The sequence below is a fragment of the Furipterus horrens genome, unplaced genomic scaffold, assembly GCF_987537825.1.
Source record: "Furipterus horrens unplaced genomic scaffold, mFurHor1.1.pri manual_scaffold_11, whole genome shotgun sequence".
NCBI classification, from domain to species: domain Eukaryota; kingdom Metazoa; phylum Chordata; class Mammalia; order Chiroptera; family Furipteridae; genus Furipterus; species Furipterus horrens.
The window spans coordinates 55705596-55723852 of record NW_028327181.1 but is presented as its reverse complement, the minus strand read 5'-3'; the positions used below and the strand labels follow the sequence as shown (position 1 = coordinate 55723852).

Genomic DNA, 18257 nt, shown 5'->3' with positions numbered 1-18257 from the left:
GTTCCGGAGGCCAGAGATTCAAAATAATGGTGTCAGCAGGGCTGCACTCCCTCTGGAGGCGCTAGGAGAGAATCTGCCCTTTGCCTCTTCCAGCTTATGGCTGCTGTTGGCATTCCTGGACTATGGCCCCATCACCCCAATCTGCCTCTTTGGTCTCAATGCCTCCTCTGTCTCAAATCGCTCTCTGCCTTTCTCTTATAAAAGACACTTAACACTGGATTTAGCCACCCTCCTGCCCAGAAAATTCAGAATTATCTCATCTCCAGGTCTTTAACTTAAATTATACCAGCAAAGATCATTTTTCCAAATAAGGAACAGTGTTTCCAGGAATCATAACATACACAAACCTTTTGGGAAATCACCATTCAACCCACTATACTAAGGAATTTTAAATAAGCTACAAATGTAAAAGAAAAAGAAAAAATAATAAAAAATTTCATTTGGGTAGAAAATATCAAAGAAGGAAACATATCATTACAGACAACAGAAAATCATAAACCAAAGCCTTTAAAAACATATGTATTTCATGTACAGAACTGGAAAAAGAACTCTTTGATAATAAACATATTCCAGGTGAACAGAGACTTCCTAAATCTATGAATATTTAATTCCAAATATTAATACCCTACATAAAGGAAAAACTCCAACTCCTGTTATTTAGGAAGACATGGAGGGCAAGCAATACCTTGAGAGTAACTATTGCCAAATCTTCCCTTTCCTTGGGTAACCTAACATGTTACATGGACTATTCACAAAAGTATTGGACTGAACTGAATTTAAGCAAAAGGTACAGCTAAACTTTCCCCACTGAAGGTACTAAACATTTGATGCTTATCAGTGTCAATACATAATTAAATATTAGGTACAAGGAAAATTCCAAAACTATCTGGAGTATGAAAAAAATGGTACAAATACCTAACAGTCAGTTAATATAAACTTTGCTATTGGGTATGTTCCAGGCTTCCTGTTCTATTTCAATGAGATCTGCTTTTTTACCCAAGTCTTCCACTGCTGGGCTCCAGTATAGTCAATTGCTTATCATCATCAAGGCTTTGGTCATAGAAAGGATTTATATTAGAAACAAACAACTTCTTTCTTCTTTACTTAAGATCATGGTTGTTTTCTCTGCCACTTGCTTCTTTCAGCTAGTTATCAACTTCCTCGTGTGAGAAAAATTATAGGGCAAGAGCAAACATTCTATGTTGGCCGTCCCACAGTGTAGTGGCTGATTAATAAAGAGGCCACTCACTCAACCTTTTTGTCATCTGGTCACATCTAAAAAGTAAAAAGGATCAAGGTTAAAAAGGACTCATAACCAAGGTACAACTTTTACAAATATCTTTGACCATGGAAAGCTTTATTTCTTCATCATGGCCCAAATGAGTCTAATGGATCAAGAATCCCTTCCTATTAAAGGCCTGTAAGGAATAAATGCTTCAAAGACTTGTTCGTAGATACTTCAGGATAGTAAACCAAAAAAAAGAGGAAAATATGGAATACAAGAAAGAGTAAACAAGGAAAATCCAACAAAATACACGGTTCGCTAAACTAAGAACAGTCATTGATACAAATTCACTACTCATTCTACATTTGACCAGCTCTTTTTGCTATTTAGAAATTAAGATATTTTCAGTCTTTTGCTTTCCTTTTCCACATTGTCTCTAATACCCTGGAGTTTTCTGGAGTTCTGAACCAGGAACACCAAGCTGTCCTTAAAATCACTAGTCCCGTGATTTCTGCCAACATTTTGAAGCTCATCAAACAAAGCCAATGTCTGTTTAAGTTTGGCCTGAACAATTTTCTGCTCTTCTAATTCTGCAAGAAGGGCCTGCTTAGTGCATAATTCAGTTTTATACTTCTCCTGTAACTGTTCAATTTCTTTTTGGAGAAGCTGGAACTCTTCCTCACTATAAGAATGCATCTCCTGAGATTTATCTTCTGGAAGCAAGATGTTTGGGGGAATACGCAAAATCCACTGTAGAAACAGCTGCTCCATTTTTACAAAAAGGTTATCAAAACGCCCTTTCATGAAGCAAAGAAACTTCTCTGTGCATTTACGAATCTGGACTGGGCTAATCTCACAGTTTGGGATGCCATCCAGCTTCTTCAGAATAACCTGTTCAACGGCCTGCATCACTTCAAATAGGTAGTCTTGAAATGCAATGTAGATCCTAAGCATGCACGTTTGTGGTGTGAAGCCAAAGAACTGGGCCTCATAGGTCATTGGATCGACAGACATCTTGGCTTATTTTGCTGTGTTAATTTTGATTGTGAAAACACTGTAAATATAAAAAAAATCATTTCGTTAAAAAAAAATCATCTGAGGGAGGGAAGTAACAAATCCCATTACAAATAGAAAAGTTCGTGTTTCTTGATACCAATGCCAAGTCCAGCCTAATTCACCCACAATGGGATGCAAAGTCTTGCCTCTCTGAGGGTCTTTCCATCAGCCTGTCACCTCCCTCACCCCCACATTTCCCTTACCACTCATTTATTGAGGATTCTGGCCTGTGGCTCAGTCTTCTGAAGTCTGCTATCACCCTAGACAACGTTCAAATTTAGACAGATAACCTAATCAGCACCCTAGAGATTTGGTTTCATGAGTTTCAACGCCTTCATTCTTTTAGCCACCTGGCTCTTAATATTTGTAACTTCTCTCCCCAGCTGTCCTATTTTTTGACTGCAACTTCTTATGCTATTCTTCCAACTTACACTATCCTTGAACCATCAAGACTTTCAGTCCTCTGATCCTCTCCTCCTTGCACTCAGTCTATCCCATTTCACTTCTTTCCCTATCCATTTTAGGCTACCCCGTCCATCACTTCAGCCAGTCCCTTGCCAATGTCTGAAACTCCCTGTCCTTCCAATTCAGTCATGGGGGAAAAAAATCCGTTAGAAGCCGAGCAAGCCTCTTATGAGCTCTATAACCCCAACATGTTTTTTCAAGGGTCTAGAAGTCATTACTTTAGAATGTAAACATCTAGGAAAATAGCTCTCCTATCTCCTTGTCACTGTGGGAGTTTAACCTAGGCAACTTTTTTTCTGAGCTATAATCATATGCTTGTCATAGAAATAAGAGAAATTTTACTATTCCTTCAGATAAAGGCAATTAGCTAAAATAAATAGCTACCTCAAATACCAGGTAAATCACCAGGATGAATTTTATGAAAGAATTTGAAGCAAGTGGTACAGTGAAATCTTTTTATTTTATATATTTTTAAATTTATTTTTAGAGAGAGGGGAAGGGAGGGGGGAAAGAGAAGGAGAGAAACGTCAACGTGTGGTTGCCTCTCATGTGCCCCAAACTGAAGGCCCGCCTGCAACCCAGGCATGTGCCCTGACTGGGAATCAAACCAGCGACCTTCAGTTCACAGGCTGGTGCTCAATCCACTGAACCACACCAGCGAGGGCTAGTCAAATCTTTTTACGGGAAGACAAGATGCAGGTCATCTTGAGAAATTATGTATGTAATGGCTAAAAATGGAAGGTTGTAATTGCTTGGCTGCATAAATAGGGTAAAATTTCTTTCTCTTTGTAATCTCACTCAGATTATCTACAATGCATTGTAATCTGCACATGATTATTCAGTAACAACTTTCTTTTCTGTATCTTGTGGCAAGGATTCTCTGGGTTAGCAGGATTTTTATTTCCTCAACATTGCCCAAACCCTTCAGGATCAAGTTCAAACTCTTTCAACATGGCTTACAAGAGCGTTCATCATCCAACCCTTACTAGCCACACTGTCCTTCTTAAGGACCTCACATATCCATAATTGAGCTGATACCTCCTATTTCATGGCACTCTATTTTTAGTTCATGCTAGGTCTTCTTTTAATTTTTTTATTCTTCCACCTATCATCTCCCATTGGAACTTACTCTAATGTCTTTTTTACAGTTACTTATTTATTTTAGAGAGAGAGAAAGATAAATCAATTTATTTGTTGTTCCACTCATTTATGTATTCATTGGTTGATTCTTGTATGTGCCCTAACTGGGGATTGTACCTGCAACCTTGGTGCATTGGGATGACACTAATCAACTGAGCTACCCAGCCAGGGTAATGTTTTCAATATATGCTTTCTCAATTCATCTTTAATTTTAGTTTTTAGATATATATTCTTGAAAAATAGTTTTGTATATGAATATTTACATTTTTCTTTACATTTGCTATCACTTCATGTTATTATACTTAGGTTTACTTCATTGGTTCTGACTGAAGTATTCCAACAATGTTCTCATAGGCATATACCACACTTAGTCTATTCTCCTTGTGAAAGGCACCTAGTTTGCTTTCAGCACCTTACTACCAGAAATGAGGTTGTAACAAACACCCTCCTATGACGTTTCCTTATGGACCTGCAGGGTATTTACACAGGCAAGTAATTGCTAGCCATAGAATTTACACATAATTTCACTAAATACTGCCAAAATGTTCTCCAGAACATTAGGGGAGGGGGTGTCCCACACTGGTTTACACTCCCACTTGCAGTACATGAGAATTTCTCATATCTTCTCCAACGCTTACCCAACATTATAATTTTTGCCGATCTGGTATATAAAATTGTTTTACAATGTCTTTTTTTTTTTTCTTAAACCAAAACCACATAGACCCCCACACAGGTTGGATACTGAGGACTGAAACTACCTACCTTCCCCTATCCCAACAAAAAACTTACTATTACATTAGCATAACCTTCCTATTCCAGGAAACCAGTATATTTTCACTGTTGTAATTCTTCAATGGGAGCATCAACAATTTGTACCTAAGATTCTCTGAAACCCTTGCCTCAGCTGTTTCTACCAATCCTGAACTATTATTTCTAGACCCTTACAGAATCCTAATCAAGCCCCCAAATTGAAAATCCACCTTAAACCAAACCTGCAATTCTCAAAAAATTCTGATCTTGTCTTCCTTCCCTACAAGACAGGCCAAAGCACTTTCGAAAGGGTCCACTTTTCTCCCTTACCAGGGTAAGCAGTAAATGCAGCATTGTTTTATCAACAGGTTGTAAGGATGCTTTTCAGGGAGCAGGCAAAAATATTTTTAAGTGCATTTCTCTTATGACCAGTCAAGTTGGGTACCACTTCATACATGTTAGCTTTTCAGGTTTCTCCTGTGAATTGCCCATTCACATCCTTTTTAAAAACCACTCTCCACCCTTTTACTTGGTCCCTCTCTTATGTTACCAGATTGTCACTCCCTCCCTACTCAAAATTTTAACTTTTAAGCGCTTCCTTATTGTCTGTCAAGATCTGACCACTCTGTTCCGACAAAACCGAACTCTTTTCTTTCCCTGTTATGTCTTTCCCTCAAGGAAAGGTGCTATGGCCAAATATCCTTCAAGGGTCAGTTTAAATACACTTTCTTGGTGACGCACCGCCTCCTCTGAACCCCATCAGGACCTTTCCTCAGGCACTGACCGAGTTCCACTTCAGGACACTGTCAAGAACGTGTCTTATCTTCTCTGCTAGCCGTAGAGCTCCTGAGGGGAGGGCGAAGACGGCTTAAGCAATATTTGCAGAGTAAACACTGGAGATGTCCAGGAAACCTCAAGGATTTGAGTTGAGAGCTGCAGAAAACGCCCAGCAGGAACCGCTTCCGGCTCCCGTCGGGCCCTGGCGACCCCGCTGCATGCCGGGACCTTCAGGTCGGAGGCCCCGTTGGCGAGGCTGCTCCAGCGCCCCGCGATGATGCCTAACCAGTTCCACTCCTTCCCTCTCCTCCTCTGAGAAACTGCAGCCCCGCGGGACTTACCGAAGCGACCGGGAGGGTGATAAATTCGATTAAACAATGGCTTCCCGCCACTTCCTTTAAACCACCTCTAGCTGTCAGAGATTGGCGACGCGATGGCTCCCCAAAATACCAATTGACGCCTGCCTCAGCGAACGATAGCAAAGGCGGGAATGCTGTCTCGCTTCTGATTGGCTGGCTGTACGGTCGGGACGGGGCCACCTAGATTGGGGATTGAAAAGAGACGGACGGGTTAGCTAGCTGTGGCCCGCGGGGATTGGCGAAAGGAACCTGTACTTACTCTCTTCTCTGTGACGTGGGTGGGTGAGGAAGCAAGACCTGGGTTGCTGCGGAGACGCAACTCGTGATTGGTGAATGGCCTTTCTTAGGCCTCTTACGATTGGTGGATAGCAAATTACGCGACTCCGATTGGACAGCAGTGGGCAGGGCAACGAGAGGCTTCTTGGATCCCGTCCCGACGCTTGGGCTGACGGGCGGAAGGGGAAGTGGGGCGGCGGGGCGGCGGGGCAGGCGGCGGAGGGAAAGATGGCGTACCAGAGCCTCAGGCTGGAGTACCTGCAGATCCCGCCGGTTAGCCGCGCCTACACCACCGCCTGCGTCCTCACCACCGCCGCAGTGGTGAGCAGCTGCAGCGCCAGCTTCTCGTTTTCCGGGCTGGATATGATCTGTTCTTGAAACTGGGGTCTGGGGCTCAGGGAAGCCCAGATGGGCTGGTCTGAAGGGTGGGTGGAGGTGGACAGAGCTCATTCTGGAATTCGGAATTGGTTTGAGAGCGCTTATCCAGTGACCGGAGAAGGGAGTGCTACTGCAGGAGGGGTGGAGGATCAGGGCTGCAGGCCAGTTCCGGAGAGACGCAGGCCGGTCAGGGCAGCGGCAGCCGTCCACCGAGAAAACGTGTCTTGAGAACTCTGGCGATGGCTAGTGGGCGGGGGTAGGGAGGAGTCCGCTTATGAAGAAACTTGGATATTGAGAATAGAAAGCTGGAACTTGACGAGAGGGAAGAGTCTTGACATGAAGAGTCTTGACATAAAGAGTGTGGATGCAGAGCTTGGCTGGAAGTACTCAGCCCTGACGGTGGCAGGGTCTTGAGTCTGGTTCTTTTGAGTGAGTTGTGTTGCTTCACCCAACTGTTTTAGGTGGTGCCCATGTGATGGGCAGATTCATAGCAGCTGCTCTTTACTTGCTCTATGCCTAAGATATCACCACCTGCATCCCATGCCTTCATGCCAGCCTCAACTATTGCAACATAAAACAAACTTTTATTCTCTGTTAGGTATTGGGGATACAAAGAATTGTACTAGTTCTAGAGAATTCTTTACCACGTTCTCCCTGTGGCATTTAAGAATTCAGTCTAAGTGACCGAGAGTTACAAATCACTAGCCCTACAAATCCTTCCTTGTAGATGATGATATTTTGTTTCTCGATTGATTTGCTTTAAGGAGCTCTTTTTCTATTTCAGCAGTTGGAATTGATCACACCTTTTCAGCTGTACTTCAATCCTGAATTAATCTTTAAACACTTCCAAGTAAGTGGTCCATCACAACCATGATTATTTCAGTTTTTAAACTTGTTTTTCTTACTTTTTAGTAGTAAATCCTGCCATGTACTCCCTTAAAAAAGAATTCAGTGGGAATATTTGATTATGTCTTTTTTTATTGTTCTATTACAGTTGTCCCAATTGCCCCCACACACACACTCCCACAGTCAATCCCCACCCTGTTGTCCATGTCCATGGGTCATTTATACTAGTTCCTCATGATTGTAAGTCTTATTGTGAGGGGTATAAAGCAGTGATTCTGCAGCCTAATTGGGCTTCAGAATCACCCAGGAAATGCTTAAGAGATTCTCAAGCTCCTCATCATGTACCAACTCAGGATCACCAAGGGTAGGAATTAAGAATCTGTTTTTGTTTTTGTTTTTTAAAGTTCCCTGCATGGTTTTGATTTGATGTGTCCAATTTCTGTATTTAGGAATCACTAGTTTGGAGTTAATATTGTATTTTCAAGGAGACTGACCAGCTAGCTGCCCAGGGAGAATCTCACAGGATGCCCTTATTCTGTGCACTCACCACCTGGCACACGCACCACTTTGGTGTAATCACCATGGTCTAGTTCAGAAACTCAACTCTGTTAGTGCTTTTCTATTTCATTTATTTATTTATTTTCAAATTATAAGAGAATATGTATTTAGAGGTAGTAGAAGTGAGCCCCCTGGCTGCGTAGGCTCAGGAAACAAGAGGGAAGATGTTTCAACTCTAAATTGCTCCATCTTCCAGGGATCAGATCCTTAAACAACATGACATTTTATTAGATTTCAGTGGGAAATAGTCCTTTCTAGTAATCAGAATGCTAAAAGAGATGTAGCTTCCTGCTCAGGATGTTTATATAGGCTATAGTTGGAGTGAGAGACCCCAAAACCAGTGATTCTGCCTCTGCACATTCTGTTCCCTCTGTTTCAAATGTGTCTCTCTCACTTCACACCCACTGATCTCCAGCCTGCCTGTCAAGACGCAGCTTTCGTGTGACCTCAGCTCCGTTCTCCCTTGTGTCCCTAGAGTGTCTGTAAATGCTGCTTTTAGGGCATTTCTCATGTCATACTTGCACTTATTTGTATGCTTGCCTCTTCACTAGGCTGAGGACTCTATATCCTGGATACAGTTAGTATGTAGAACTGAATCGTTTCAACTTTAATAAATAAATACCATTCTTAAGAATTTAATGATGTGTAAAACAGTCCTGTGATTCTTGTCACTGTCTTCCTGTCATACTCACGTGGCCTTTGCTGGGAGCTGTATAGCTTCGTCCAAGCATTGCTTCCAAGTTAATACTCACTTGGCTTGATTTTGCCTGGGGTTAAACTCTTGAGACTGTGTATCTGCATTAGTAGTTAAGAGTTCTAGGTTTGAGTTCAGTCTCCCTTTAAAATTTGTGTGTCCTTGGACAAGTCATTTTAAAAGTATTCAATCTCTTAGTTTTCTTATTTATGAAATGGGGATGACAGTAACAGGATTAAGATCACATGAGACAATAGAATATGTTAAAACATTTTAAAATGTTAAGTGCATTACCATTGTGAGAAGTTGTTTTTATTGTATGTCAATGGATTGGGTCGGGAAGAGTATATCAGAGTTTCCAACAAGAGAAATGAGTGTCCTTATATCTACCAATTATAGACTAATAGAGCATTAGGTCTTTACTTGTAGGGAGCTGGCTATTTGTTCTGATTGGAACTTGAGTATTTGCTTTATAATTACTCTATTCTGGATGTTTTGGACTACTTAATATAGAAACAGTTTTAGCAATTTATATTAGATCCCTGGAAGGTTTTTTTTTTTTTCTGATATCTTGAGACTGTTCAGTAGATTGTGATACTAGAACATGAAAGCACTGTTTTCTATTGTACAAATTAACCTTGCCATTCCATCAAACTTTTCCCGTAATTTGTCTGACCATGTTAAAGACCATACAATTTTTAAGGTTTCTGTCCTGCTGTCCTTACAAATTTCAGGGGCTGAATGACATCATTCAGATTTTCAACTAGAAGTAGCACAAGAATCCAGCATCAGATTTTGTGCCCCACTTTTTTGGTTCAGGACATAGTATCACCTGTCCGTGGCCTTTCAACCATGGTAGTCAGAGGATATCTCTTTTGTCTTAATATGGAAATGTTTCCTGGTACATTTTACTTAATCTACTTTCTCTTGAATTTTTTTCTTTTAACAGATATGGAGGCTAATCACCAATTTCTTATTTTTTGGTCCAGTTGGATTCAATTTTTTATTTAACATGATTTTTCTGTATCCTTTATTAAGTGGGGTTGGCATAAAAACTTTAGGTTTACTTAAGACACGCAATGTTAAGCTGAAACTGTTAACCCTGTTATTTTTGTTACCATCTTAGTTATAGGTACCGGCTCAGTGGTACACAGAGTAGTTGGTGAGAGAGTAATGTTTGAGGATGTCTTTAAGTCACGGTTGCTTCAAAGGAGAGGTATTTAACCATAAAATGATTACATTTCTCCCCATAAGTCACTTGCAGATCTGATCAAGGGAGATGAGTGATTTCATTGAAGCATACTTATAAAATAACATCAGCAGATAAGATGATAATTAACAGAGTTTTTTGGTTTGTTTGTTTTGATAATTAACATGGGTTCACAAGGAATGGAAACTTGAGATCTTGTATCTTAGTTGCTTGTTCTACTGGCTGGAAAGACAGTGCCATAATGTGTGCCGGGCATCCCATGTTCCAGTTTTTTGGAAGACAGGAAGAGTTGTGCTCTGGGCATAGGGAGTTGGAGCTACTGAGCAGAGCGCTTTCTCCTCCATTCTGACCCTCTGGAAAGAGGGCAGTTACAGCTCACCTCACCTGCAGTAGACAGAGAGCCACATAGAGTGACAGGATTCCTGCCCTTGGAAGGATTCCTGCGTCTCTTAATATTATATTATTCTGGTAAGTTTCTGATAATTAAATTTTTTTTTTATTGTAATGCAGCTTCATTAACTGAAGTATAGAAATGCTTAATCTACCTTGCCTGAAAAAGTAGATTATCCCACAGGGCTTCTGGATGGGGATTTCTTCCCAGTGAGGTTGTAAAAAAGAAGGGTGATGCAGATTATGGTGTGGCTGAACGTGGAAAAGATGGTACAACTTTGAAAAGGTTTAATAGGTGACTGGAAGCATGTTTATCCTAACTTCCCCAGTTAGGAACAGTTTTTGTAAAATATGGAGTTGCCTAATGTGTAAAAGAGAAGTAGCAATACTACCAGTCATAAACGTTCTTATAGAAAAAAGGCTTGACTTACAAATAACATGGAGTCCAAGTATGCTTATGTGATACATGAAATTTTAATGTCTTCATATTTGTATGCTTAACATTTTCTTAACTTAGAACCTAAGATATCGTTACTGTCGAATGCTAGAAGAAGGCTCTTTCCGGGGTCGAACAGCAGACTTTGTATTTATGTTTCTTTTTGGTGGATTCTTAATGACTGTATCCTTCAACAAATAGAACATACACAGGAAAATGCTAACACCCTCTCTCTTCCTAAAGTTTTTCATCTGTCTCCCACAATTCACTGGATACCCTGAACAAACAGACCTCTAGATTTTAGCCTTGGGCTACCACTATTTATTTTATAGCACACTTTATGGGCAGCTTTCTAAGCCTAGAGAGTAGACAAGATGCTTTTCTACTGTGAGCAAGTCAGAGGAACTTTTAATCCAGGTGGGTTGCTGTTATGTAACTTAGTTATATTATTGTTCATGGGTGTACTTCACTTTCAAAAGATTAAATTGGTAAGACCTTTATTTGGTTACTGCCAAAACTGATCAATTGTCAGCCGTATAATAAACTTGAATGTAGTTCTGTCTGACAAGGTAATTTTGCTCCATCTGGCTTTATTCACCTCTGTAAAGGTGCTAATGGCGAGTGAACTTTAATACAATTATTGACCAAATAATTAACACATTTTCCAAAAAGGCAAGAAATTCGTGAATGCAGAATAACACTTTGAAATCCAGATGATTTGGCCTAACCAGGGTTTTGCCTGATTGCTCTGGGAAATTATATTCAGCATTTTTTCTTCTAAAGATGTAAGTAACTGTTCTGACCAGTGTGGCTTAGTTGGTTGGGCATTGTTCTGCAAAGCTAAGGCTCACCGGTTCAATTCCGGGTCTGGCACATGCCTGGGTTGCAGGTTTGGTCCCCAGTGAGGGGCGTGCAAGAGGCAACCAATCAATGTTTTTCTCTCGTATTGATGTCTTTCTCTCCTTCTCCCTCCCGCTCTCCCTAAAAATAAATAAAATCTTTAAAAAAAAGATACAAGTAACTAATGCTCAGCTTTCCTAATTCAGTATTTTATTAGAGCACAATCCTTAGTTCTCTTGCCCAGTTTTCCCTATTACCCTTTTAATGTTGATATTTTCCTTAATGCCCTGCTAGATTTTTGGTTTGTTTGTGAGCTTAGTTTTCTTGGGCCAGGCCTTTACAATAATGCTTGTCTACGTGTGGAGCCGAAGGAACCCGTATGTCCGCATGAACTTCTTCGGCCTTCTCAATTTCCAGGCCCCCTTTCTACCCTGGGTGCTCATGGGCTTTTCCTTGTTGTTGGGGAACTCAATCATTGTGGACCTCTTGGGTAAGAGTCTTATCACTACTTTTTCTATTATTTTATTCATAAACTTATGTTGTCACTATTTTTCATGTACATTCTGTTTGGCCATCACATAATAGCTATTATGGAATTATTTTATAGTTGTTTTCTCAAAGACTACAATATTAGGTTTTTAATTTTTACTAATTATATTGATACTTCTTCCTAAAGATAAGGAATTTATGTGGGTATATTCACCTGCAATTGAAATTTTAATCCTCTCCTCTTTTATTTCTGGTTGACTTTAGGTATTGCAGTCGGACACATATATTTTTTCTTGGAAGATGTGTTTCCCAATCAGCCTGGTGGAATGAGAATTCTGAAAACACCATCTATTTTGTAAGTATTGAAACCAGATTGTGTGTTTTTCACGATAAACTGGGACAGGGTCCATGACCAGTGGTCAGGTCAGTAAATATTTGCAGACTGAGCAGTCTGCCTGCCGTTGAGCAGCCCTGGTATCGGCAGGAGCAGACAGTGCCAGAGTTGTGGCAGGAGCGGGGTTAGCGGGCTTAGGATGTGTTGAGGCCGACTTGTTCGTTGCTGTCCAAGGTGACCACTAGCACCTTCTGTTCCAGACAGGGCCCTGCTGGTTGTAAGAAAGCTGCTGAGCTTAGAGAGGGGAGGTAGCAAAAGGGGCAAAACTGACTAGCGGAAAGTTTTTAATGGTGGAATCTCTGGCCTTTCAAACAGGTTTTAGAAATAAGCAGTAGAAATAGCTTTGGACTAGAAACCAGGTAGATGTAAGCTGTTCCACCAACCGACCATGTCCCTTCCTTTTTCCTGGGAGTGGAGCTTGCTTTCTTTTCTTTTTCATTCTTTTTCTTTAAATATTTTATTTGTTTATTTTTAGAGAGAAGGGAAGAGAGGGAGAGAAACATCAATGTGTGGTTGCCTCTTGTGTGCCCCCAACTGGGGACCTGGCCTGCAACCCAGGCATGTGCCCTGACTGGGAATCGAACCATCGACCCTTTGGTTCATAGGCCGGCACTCAATCCACTGAGCCACAGCAGCCAGGGTGGGAATGGAGCTTTCATAGGACCTCTTTCTACTCCAGAATTTTGTGTCCTTGGGATAGACTGCATTAAAAAGGGTTCACTTGAGGAATAAAATGTGAGTTTCTATTATAAAATGTGTTATAGAATAGTTAAGCAAAACAAAAGTAAAATCTTTCTTAATCCCACCGCTTACTAACTTTTGGATATGTGTTCTTCAGTCTTTTATTGTCCATGTTCTTTTTTAAAATGCTTTTTCCTCACCTTTTTATGTAATACGTCATAATTGTTTTTTCGTCATAAATGTCCTACAAAATTGTGACAGCCACATGATACCACATAGTATGACTATAGCGTAATTTTACTAATCCCTTATTGATGAAAGAGACTTTTTTAGTTGATTGATTTGAGAGAGAGAAAGGGGGAGAGAGAAATCTGAGTTGTTGTTCCACTTGTTTATGCATTCATTGGTTGAGTCTTATATGTGTCCTGACCGGAGATCGAACCTGCAACCTTGGCGTGTCGACAACTGAACTACCCGGCCAGGGCCTAATCCCTTATTGATGAACATTAGTTCTGGCTTTTCCCTTCTATAATTGGAGCGGTGAATATCCCTATAGTTAAATCTTTGCACACAGCTATGGTTATTTTCAAAGATTAAATTCCTAGAAGTGAAATTGCTATTTTCTTTATCGTTAAATTGTCATCCAGAATGGATGTTCGGGTGTCCATTTCCCCACACCCTTGTCAAACATGGGAGGTATTATATTTACTCATTCCTAATTTGATAGCCATAAGATGGTGTACAAATAACTTTTTTTCCTTAGGTATTTGAAAGTAAATTGTCAATCTAATGCCCCATGACCCCCTTTGATGTGTATTTTCTATAATGAATACATTCTTCTACAGTCAAAATCAGGAAGTGAAGGTTAATCCTCAAACCCAATTCCACACTTAAGAATTGTCCTAATGATATTCTTTAGAGCAAAAGAATGCAGTTCAGCTTCAGGGGCTGCATTTAGTGATGTCTCCTTCAGTTTGGAACAGCTCCTCAGTCTTTCCTTGGCTTGGATGACGTTGACATTTGTGAAGATTATAGGCCCATTTTGTGGAATGTCTCTCAGTTTGGGTTTGTCTAGTGTTCTCTCACACGTAAGTTCAGGTTTTGCATCTTTGGCAGGAATATCAGAAGTGACACTGAATTCTTGTAATTGCAGCCTGTTAGGACAGGATTTCAGTTTGTTGTATTTGTCAAAGTGGCAGGAATCACTGATTACTTCATCAGAGGTACCTGAGGCTTCTCCACTGTTTTCTCTATAATTTACATGTATTGCTTTCATATTAAAAACTAGTAAAGGATGTAAAAGCTAATGTAAATATGAAATAATTATGAATACCTTCAAAATATAACTTATAGGGGATGGAGGGAGTTAGAAACAGGTATGGGGGATAAATGGTGATGGAAGGAGACTTGACTTGGCGTGGTGAACACACAGTACAATGTACAGATGATGGATTATAGCATGGTACACCTGAAACCTATATAATATATAATTGTATAAACCAATGTCACTCCAATTAATTAAACAAAAATAAATGCGATAACTTTTTCACTGATAGGCAAATGTGATGCCTGTCCACTGGTGGAGGCCCCAAGGAGCTTTCTGACCTTGCAGTATTTAGGACTTCAGATGACTGTGGAACTAAATTTTATCTGTTTCCTCTCTTTTAGGAAGGCTATTTTTGATACACCAGATGAGGATCCAAATTATAATCCACTACCTGAAGAGCGGCCAGGAGGCTTCGCCTGGGGTGAGGGCCAGCGCCTTGGCGGGTAAAGCGGCAGTGCCAATAATGGACCCAGCTGGAAAGGACTCAGTGACACACCTGTTGGGATTCTTCTATCCTTTGTGTTGCAGAAGTGTGGACACTTTTAACAGCTTGACAGATTTTAACTCCAGAAGCACTTTATGAAAGGGTACACTAATCCAGAAGACATTTCCAGCAGTTTGCCAGTGGTTCCTCACTGCACTGGTACTGAAAGTGTGATCTCTTGGAGCCAAAAAACTGGAGAAACAAGCACCCTGCCACCTCTAGCGGAACACGTACATGAGTACTTGAGTTCTGTGGTGTAAGGCAGAGCTTTTTCCTCCTCTTCTTCTGTGATAGATGAGGCCATGGTATAAATGGAAGTTTCAGAGAGGACAAAATAAAACTGAATCCATCTCTCTCTCACTGAATTAAAGCTTTTGTGTGTGATCTTTTACATTGTGATAATGTATCCAGCTCCCCTGCGTAGGTGTGAGCTCGGAGCAGTTCCATGCCCGCCCTTCCTGTGTCTCCACAGCTTCCGACTGGATTTCACTTCGGGACGGAGATGTGTGGCTGCATATGCATCTTACTAATTCAGGATGCCAATTCCGGTGGGAAGATTGTTTCTGTTGTCCAGATAGTTTGTTCTCATCGGGGTTTTACAAAACTTCAAGTTGTCAGACGATGTAGAACAAAGGGGTGGGAAGTAGGGTGGTTCTTTGAGCCTCAGGAGTTCAGGTACAGAGGAGTCCAGCTATAGGCAGAAAGTTAATGTAGCATCTGATTTCCTCTGCCTGCATTTCTCCATTAAGAACTCCAGGGAAAGACAGGTAATGGCCACCTTTTTGTAAAGCAACAGAAAGATCTTTAGACCTGGAGAACAAGTTAGAATGTTGGCTTCGGAGCCAGACAGACAGGTACCAGTTAGGCAGGGTTACATTTCTCCTGGGCCTTTGGCTGTTTAACATCCGTCATTTGCTTCATGAAAAGCTAAGAAGCTTTTCAGAGCCAAGTACCTGGTTTACCTTTCCAGTCAGATAGAAATTGGACAGAGTCCATAAAAATAGGAGCTTAATGCCTGGGGTTCAGTAAATGCTTATCCAAGGTAGTAACTTCCCTGGGTCTCAGCAGGTTTGCATTCATGCTGCCTAAGTAATCCCGGGAACTCAGAGGACTAAAAGGGACACCCCGAGAAATGAGATTATTTCAAATAGTTTTGATAAACAGCATGAAGGCGCAGGACTATTTCCTAAGTTGTTCCAGACTGGTTAAGTAGTAGCTTTCTAGAGTGAGATTTTCCTCAGAAATGACAGTTTACATTAAGTGTAATAAACATCCTAAATGGGAGTTTTCATAGTGTTTGTGAAGTGAATAGTATTTTAACATCTCTCAATGGAATATGCATAAGGAATGGAATTTAAATATTTTACATGCTGCTAGTCTGTAAGTTTGAATATGATCATTGCAATTTTATAGAATGTGGGTTAATGGGACTGTTTTCTTTCCTAAGTGGTTTAAAAACTTTAAATGCCAATCTTGGAATGCCTAATCCTTATGGGATTCTTAAATTGCTATATCTTTGTTCAAGAAAGCGTGAATTTAATGAGAAGGGTTTTCTTAAATTGTTTATTTTGGGACTAGAAGTAGGTTTCTTTAGTTTTAGTCTCCCTTAGTTAACTTGGAGTTACTCCATTCATGGAATTTTTATGGTAAAAATTTAATCCTAAAATCTATTCACTGACTGTTCATTTAAGTAGGGAATGTCTGTACCTATTAATGACTGGGTAAAGTAGGGAGCTAGTTTTTAATTTATGGCCTAAACACAGTCAGTTATGGGATTTTGATTATTTCTCTGATGGATGAGAAGTCCTAGTGGCAGGATGCCACACTGCCACTTCACTATGTCCCGAACAGTGGTCATTGCAGTCACTGACTTCTATCAGATTGGCCAGTCCCACCACCACCATCCCTAGCCCTGTGTTGATTAACAGCTTATCTAGGCTTACCTGATCATAAGGAAAAGTCCTCACCTTCAACTTACCTCTCAGTCTCGGTTCTTCCAGAACACCCTTTTATGTAATGCAAGTCATCTGAAAATGAGTTTCAGTATATGGAATTTTGTGACCAATTTAGCTGACGTAATATAAGGGATTCCTGGATTCTACCAGTAATACTGAAAAGCACACCTAACTAAGGCATAGTTTTGTTGTTATTGTAGAAATAAAATATACGTTCATTTTTTTTAATGGACGTGTAAATTGCATCTCCATAGGAGATAACATTTTATATACCTTTTGGTGTGTTTTTTTCACTATGGATTTCTATTTGTTTCTCTCTTCCACTTGTTCTTTTTCTGTATTGCTCTTAGGTGTCCTAATACCGTTCATACTTCTTGTGTATTATTTCTAAGCAGGGAGCGCCCAAGTGTTAGATTTTGGTAATGAAACCCTCAGTCTGTCTCGGGTCTATGGAAATTAGACAATATTGCAGCTATGGACATGTTGCATAAGGGGCTTCCTAGAATGGTCATCTGTCCTTGACAGCCTATATTTTATGTTGCGGCTGTGTTTTCCTTTGACAGGTCAGTGTCATCTGTCTTGTAGTCACAATATGCCATTGTTTCTAGTGTTGTATAGGATGTTTTCTAAGCTATTTGCATAGTATATGAATTTTCATTAAAGTTGTTGAATTTTTTATGATCAATTCATTCTCTGCTCAGAAATCCACAGTGACTTCTTAGCCCCCACATCAAATGCATACTTTTTGTCTTCCTCTGAACCTTACTCCCCAACTAGTACCCAGCAGGGACCTCAGTTTAAGTCTCTTCGGTCCTTCAAGGAACACCTTTCCTGGCTCCTTCAGAAATCTTGACTCAAAGGCCCATTTCATTGTCTTTCTGCTTTCAATTCCTGTAAAGCTTCAAGTCTGTATGACATACTCTTACACCAAATTATATATTGTCTTGTACTGTTTCTAGCTGGTACGTGTATATTAGTTTTGTCTCCCTCATGAGAATGTAAGCTCCTTAAGGGCAGGGACCATGTCTTAATTTTTTGTATCCACCACAGTGCCTAGCACAGTGCTTGGCACATGTGTGCTGAATAAATACTTTGTTTATTGATCAGCGAACTATTATCTGGTATTTTTAATTAAAGAGGGGTCAATGTATGTGCATGCAAACCGTTACCTAGTTGCTGAGGCTTAGGATTATGTTGAAGCAGGATAGAACAAAACTGAGCATGGTCAAGGGCAATGGTTTGGTGGTCAGATAAGCCAACGAGTGACAGTGACCGTCATCAGCTGTTATGATCATAGAAGTCCACAGACTATCCCAGAACAGTTAAGAATGAAATGTGTTTAGTAATTCACCTTTCGGAAGACAAGCCCAAATATTCTTTGATTAGTTGCTAGCTTGTGATCACCTGCATATGAAAGCCATTTAACCACAAGAAACTTATTTCAGAGGGATGCAGATTTCAGACTGCCAATATTGGGGGGTGGGGGTGGAGGTAAAGGTGAAAATGTGTGTAACATTGCTGGATGCC

The 18257-nt window shown here is 40.5% G+C and overlaps 2 protein-coding genes across 5 annotated transcripts; one reads left to right on the top strand and one right to left on the bottom strand.

Annotated features, from left to right (window-relative positions):
* Positions 1-470: 470 nt before the first annotated feature.
* Positions 471-5885, bottom strand: MIS12 (MIS12 kinetochore complex component). 2 transcript variants are annotated; one of them, XM_090291453.1, is made up of 2 exons: positions 5755-5885; positions 471-2279 (listed from the first exon to the last, which is right to left on the bottom strand). In XM_090291453.1, the coding sequence occupies exon 2, from the start codon at positions 2237-2239 to the stop codon at positions 1619-1621; it is 621 nt and encodes a 206-aa protein (XP_090147579.1). In that variant the 5' UTR covers positions 2240-2279; positions 5755-5885; the 3' UTR covers positions 471-1618. The 2 variants fall into 2 exon arrangements, with proteins under 2 accessions (XP_090147579.1, XP_090147580.1); XM_090291454.1 differs by lacking the exon at positions 5755-5885 and adding an exon at positions 5421-5697.
* A 366-nt stretch (positions 5886-6251) lies between these two features.
* Positions 6252-17841, top strand: DERL2 (derlin 2). Of its 3 annotated transcripts, none has more exons than XM_090291970.1 (7): positions 6252-6369; positions 7214-7276; positions 9474-9547; positions 10650-10743; positions 11695-11890; positions 12154-12244; positions 14633-17841. In XM_090291970.1, the coding sequence occupies exons 1-7, from the start codon at positions 6277-6279 to the stop codon at positions 14736-14738; spliced, it is 717 nt and encodes a 238-aa protein (XP_090148096.1). In that variant the 5' UTR covers positions 6252-6276; the 3' UTR covers positions 14739-17841. The 3 variants fall into 3 exon arrangements, with proteins under 3 accessions (XP_090148096.1, XP_090148094.1, XP_090148097.1); XM_090291968.1 differs by having other exon boundaries at positions 7211-7276; XM_090291971.1 differs by lacking the exons at positions 9474-9547; positions 10650-10743; positions 11695-11890 and having other exon boundaries at positions 7211-7276; positions 14633-14698.
* The last annotated feature ends 416 nt before the right edge of the window (positions 17842-18257 follow it).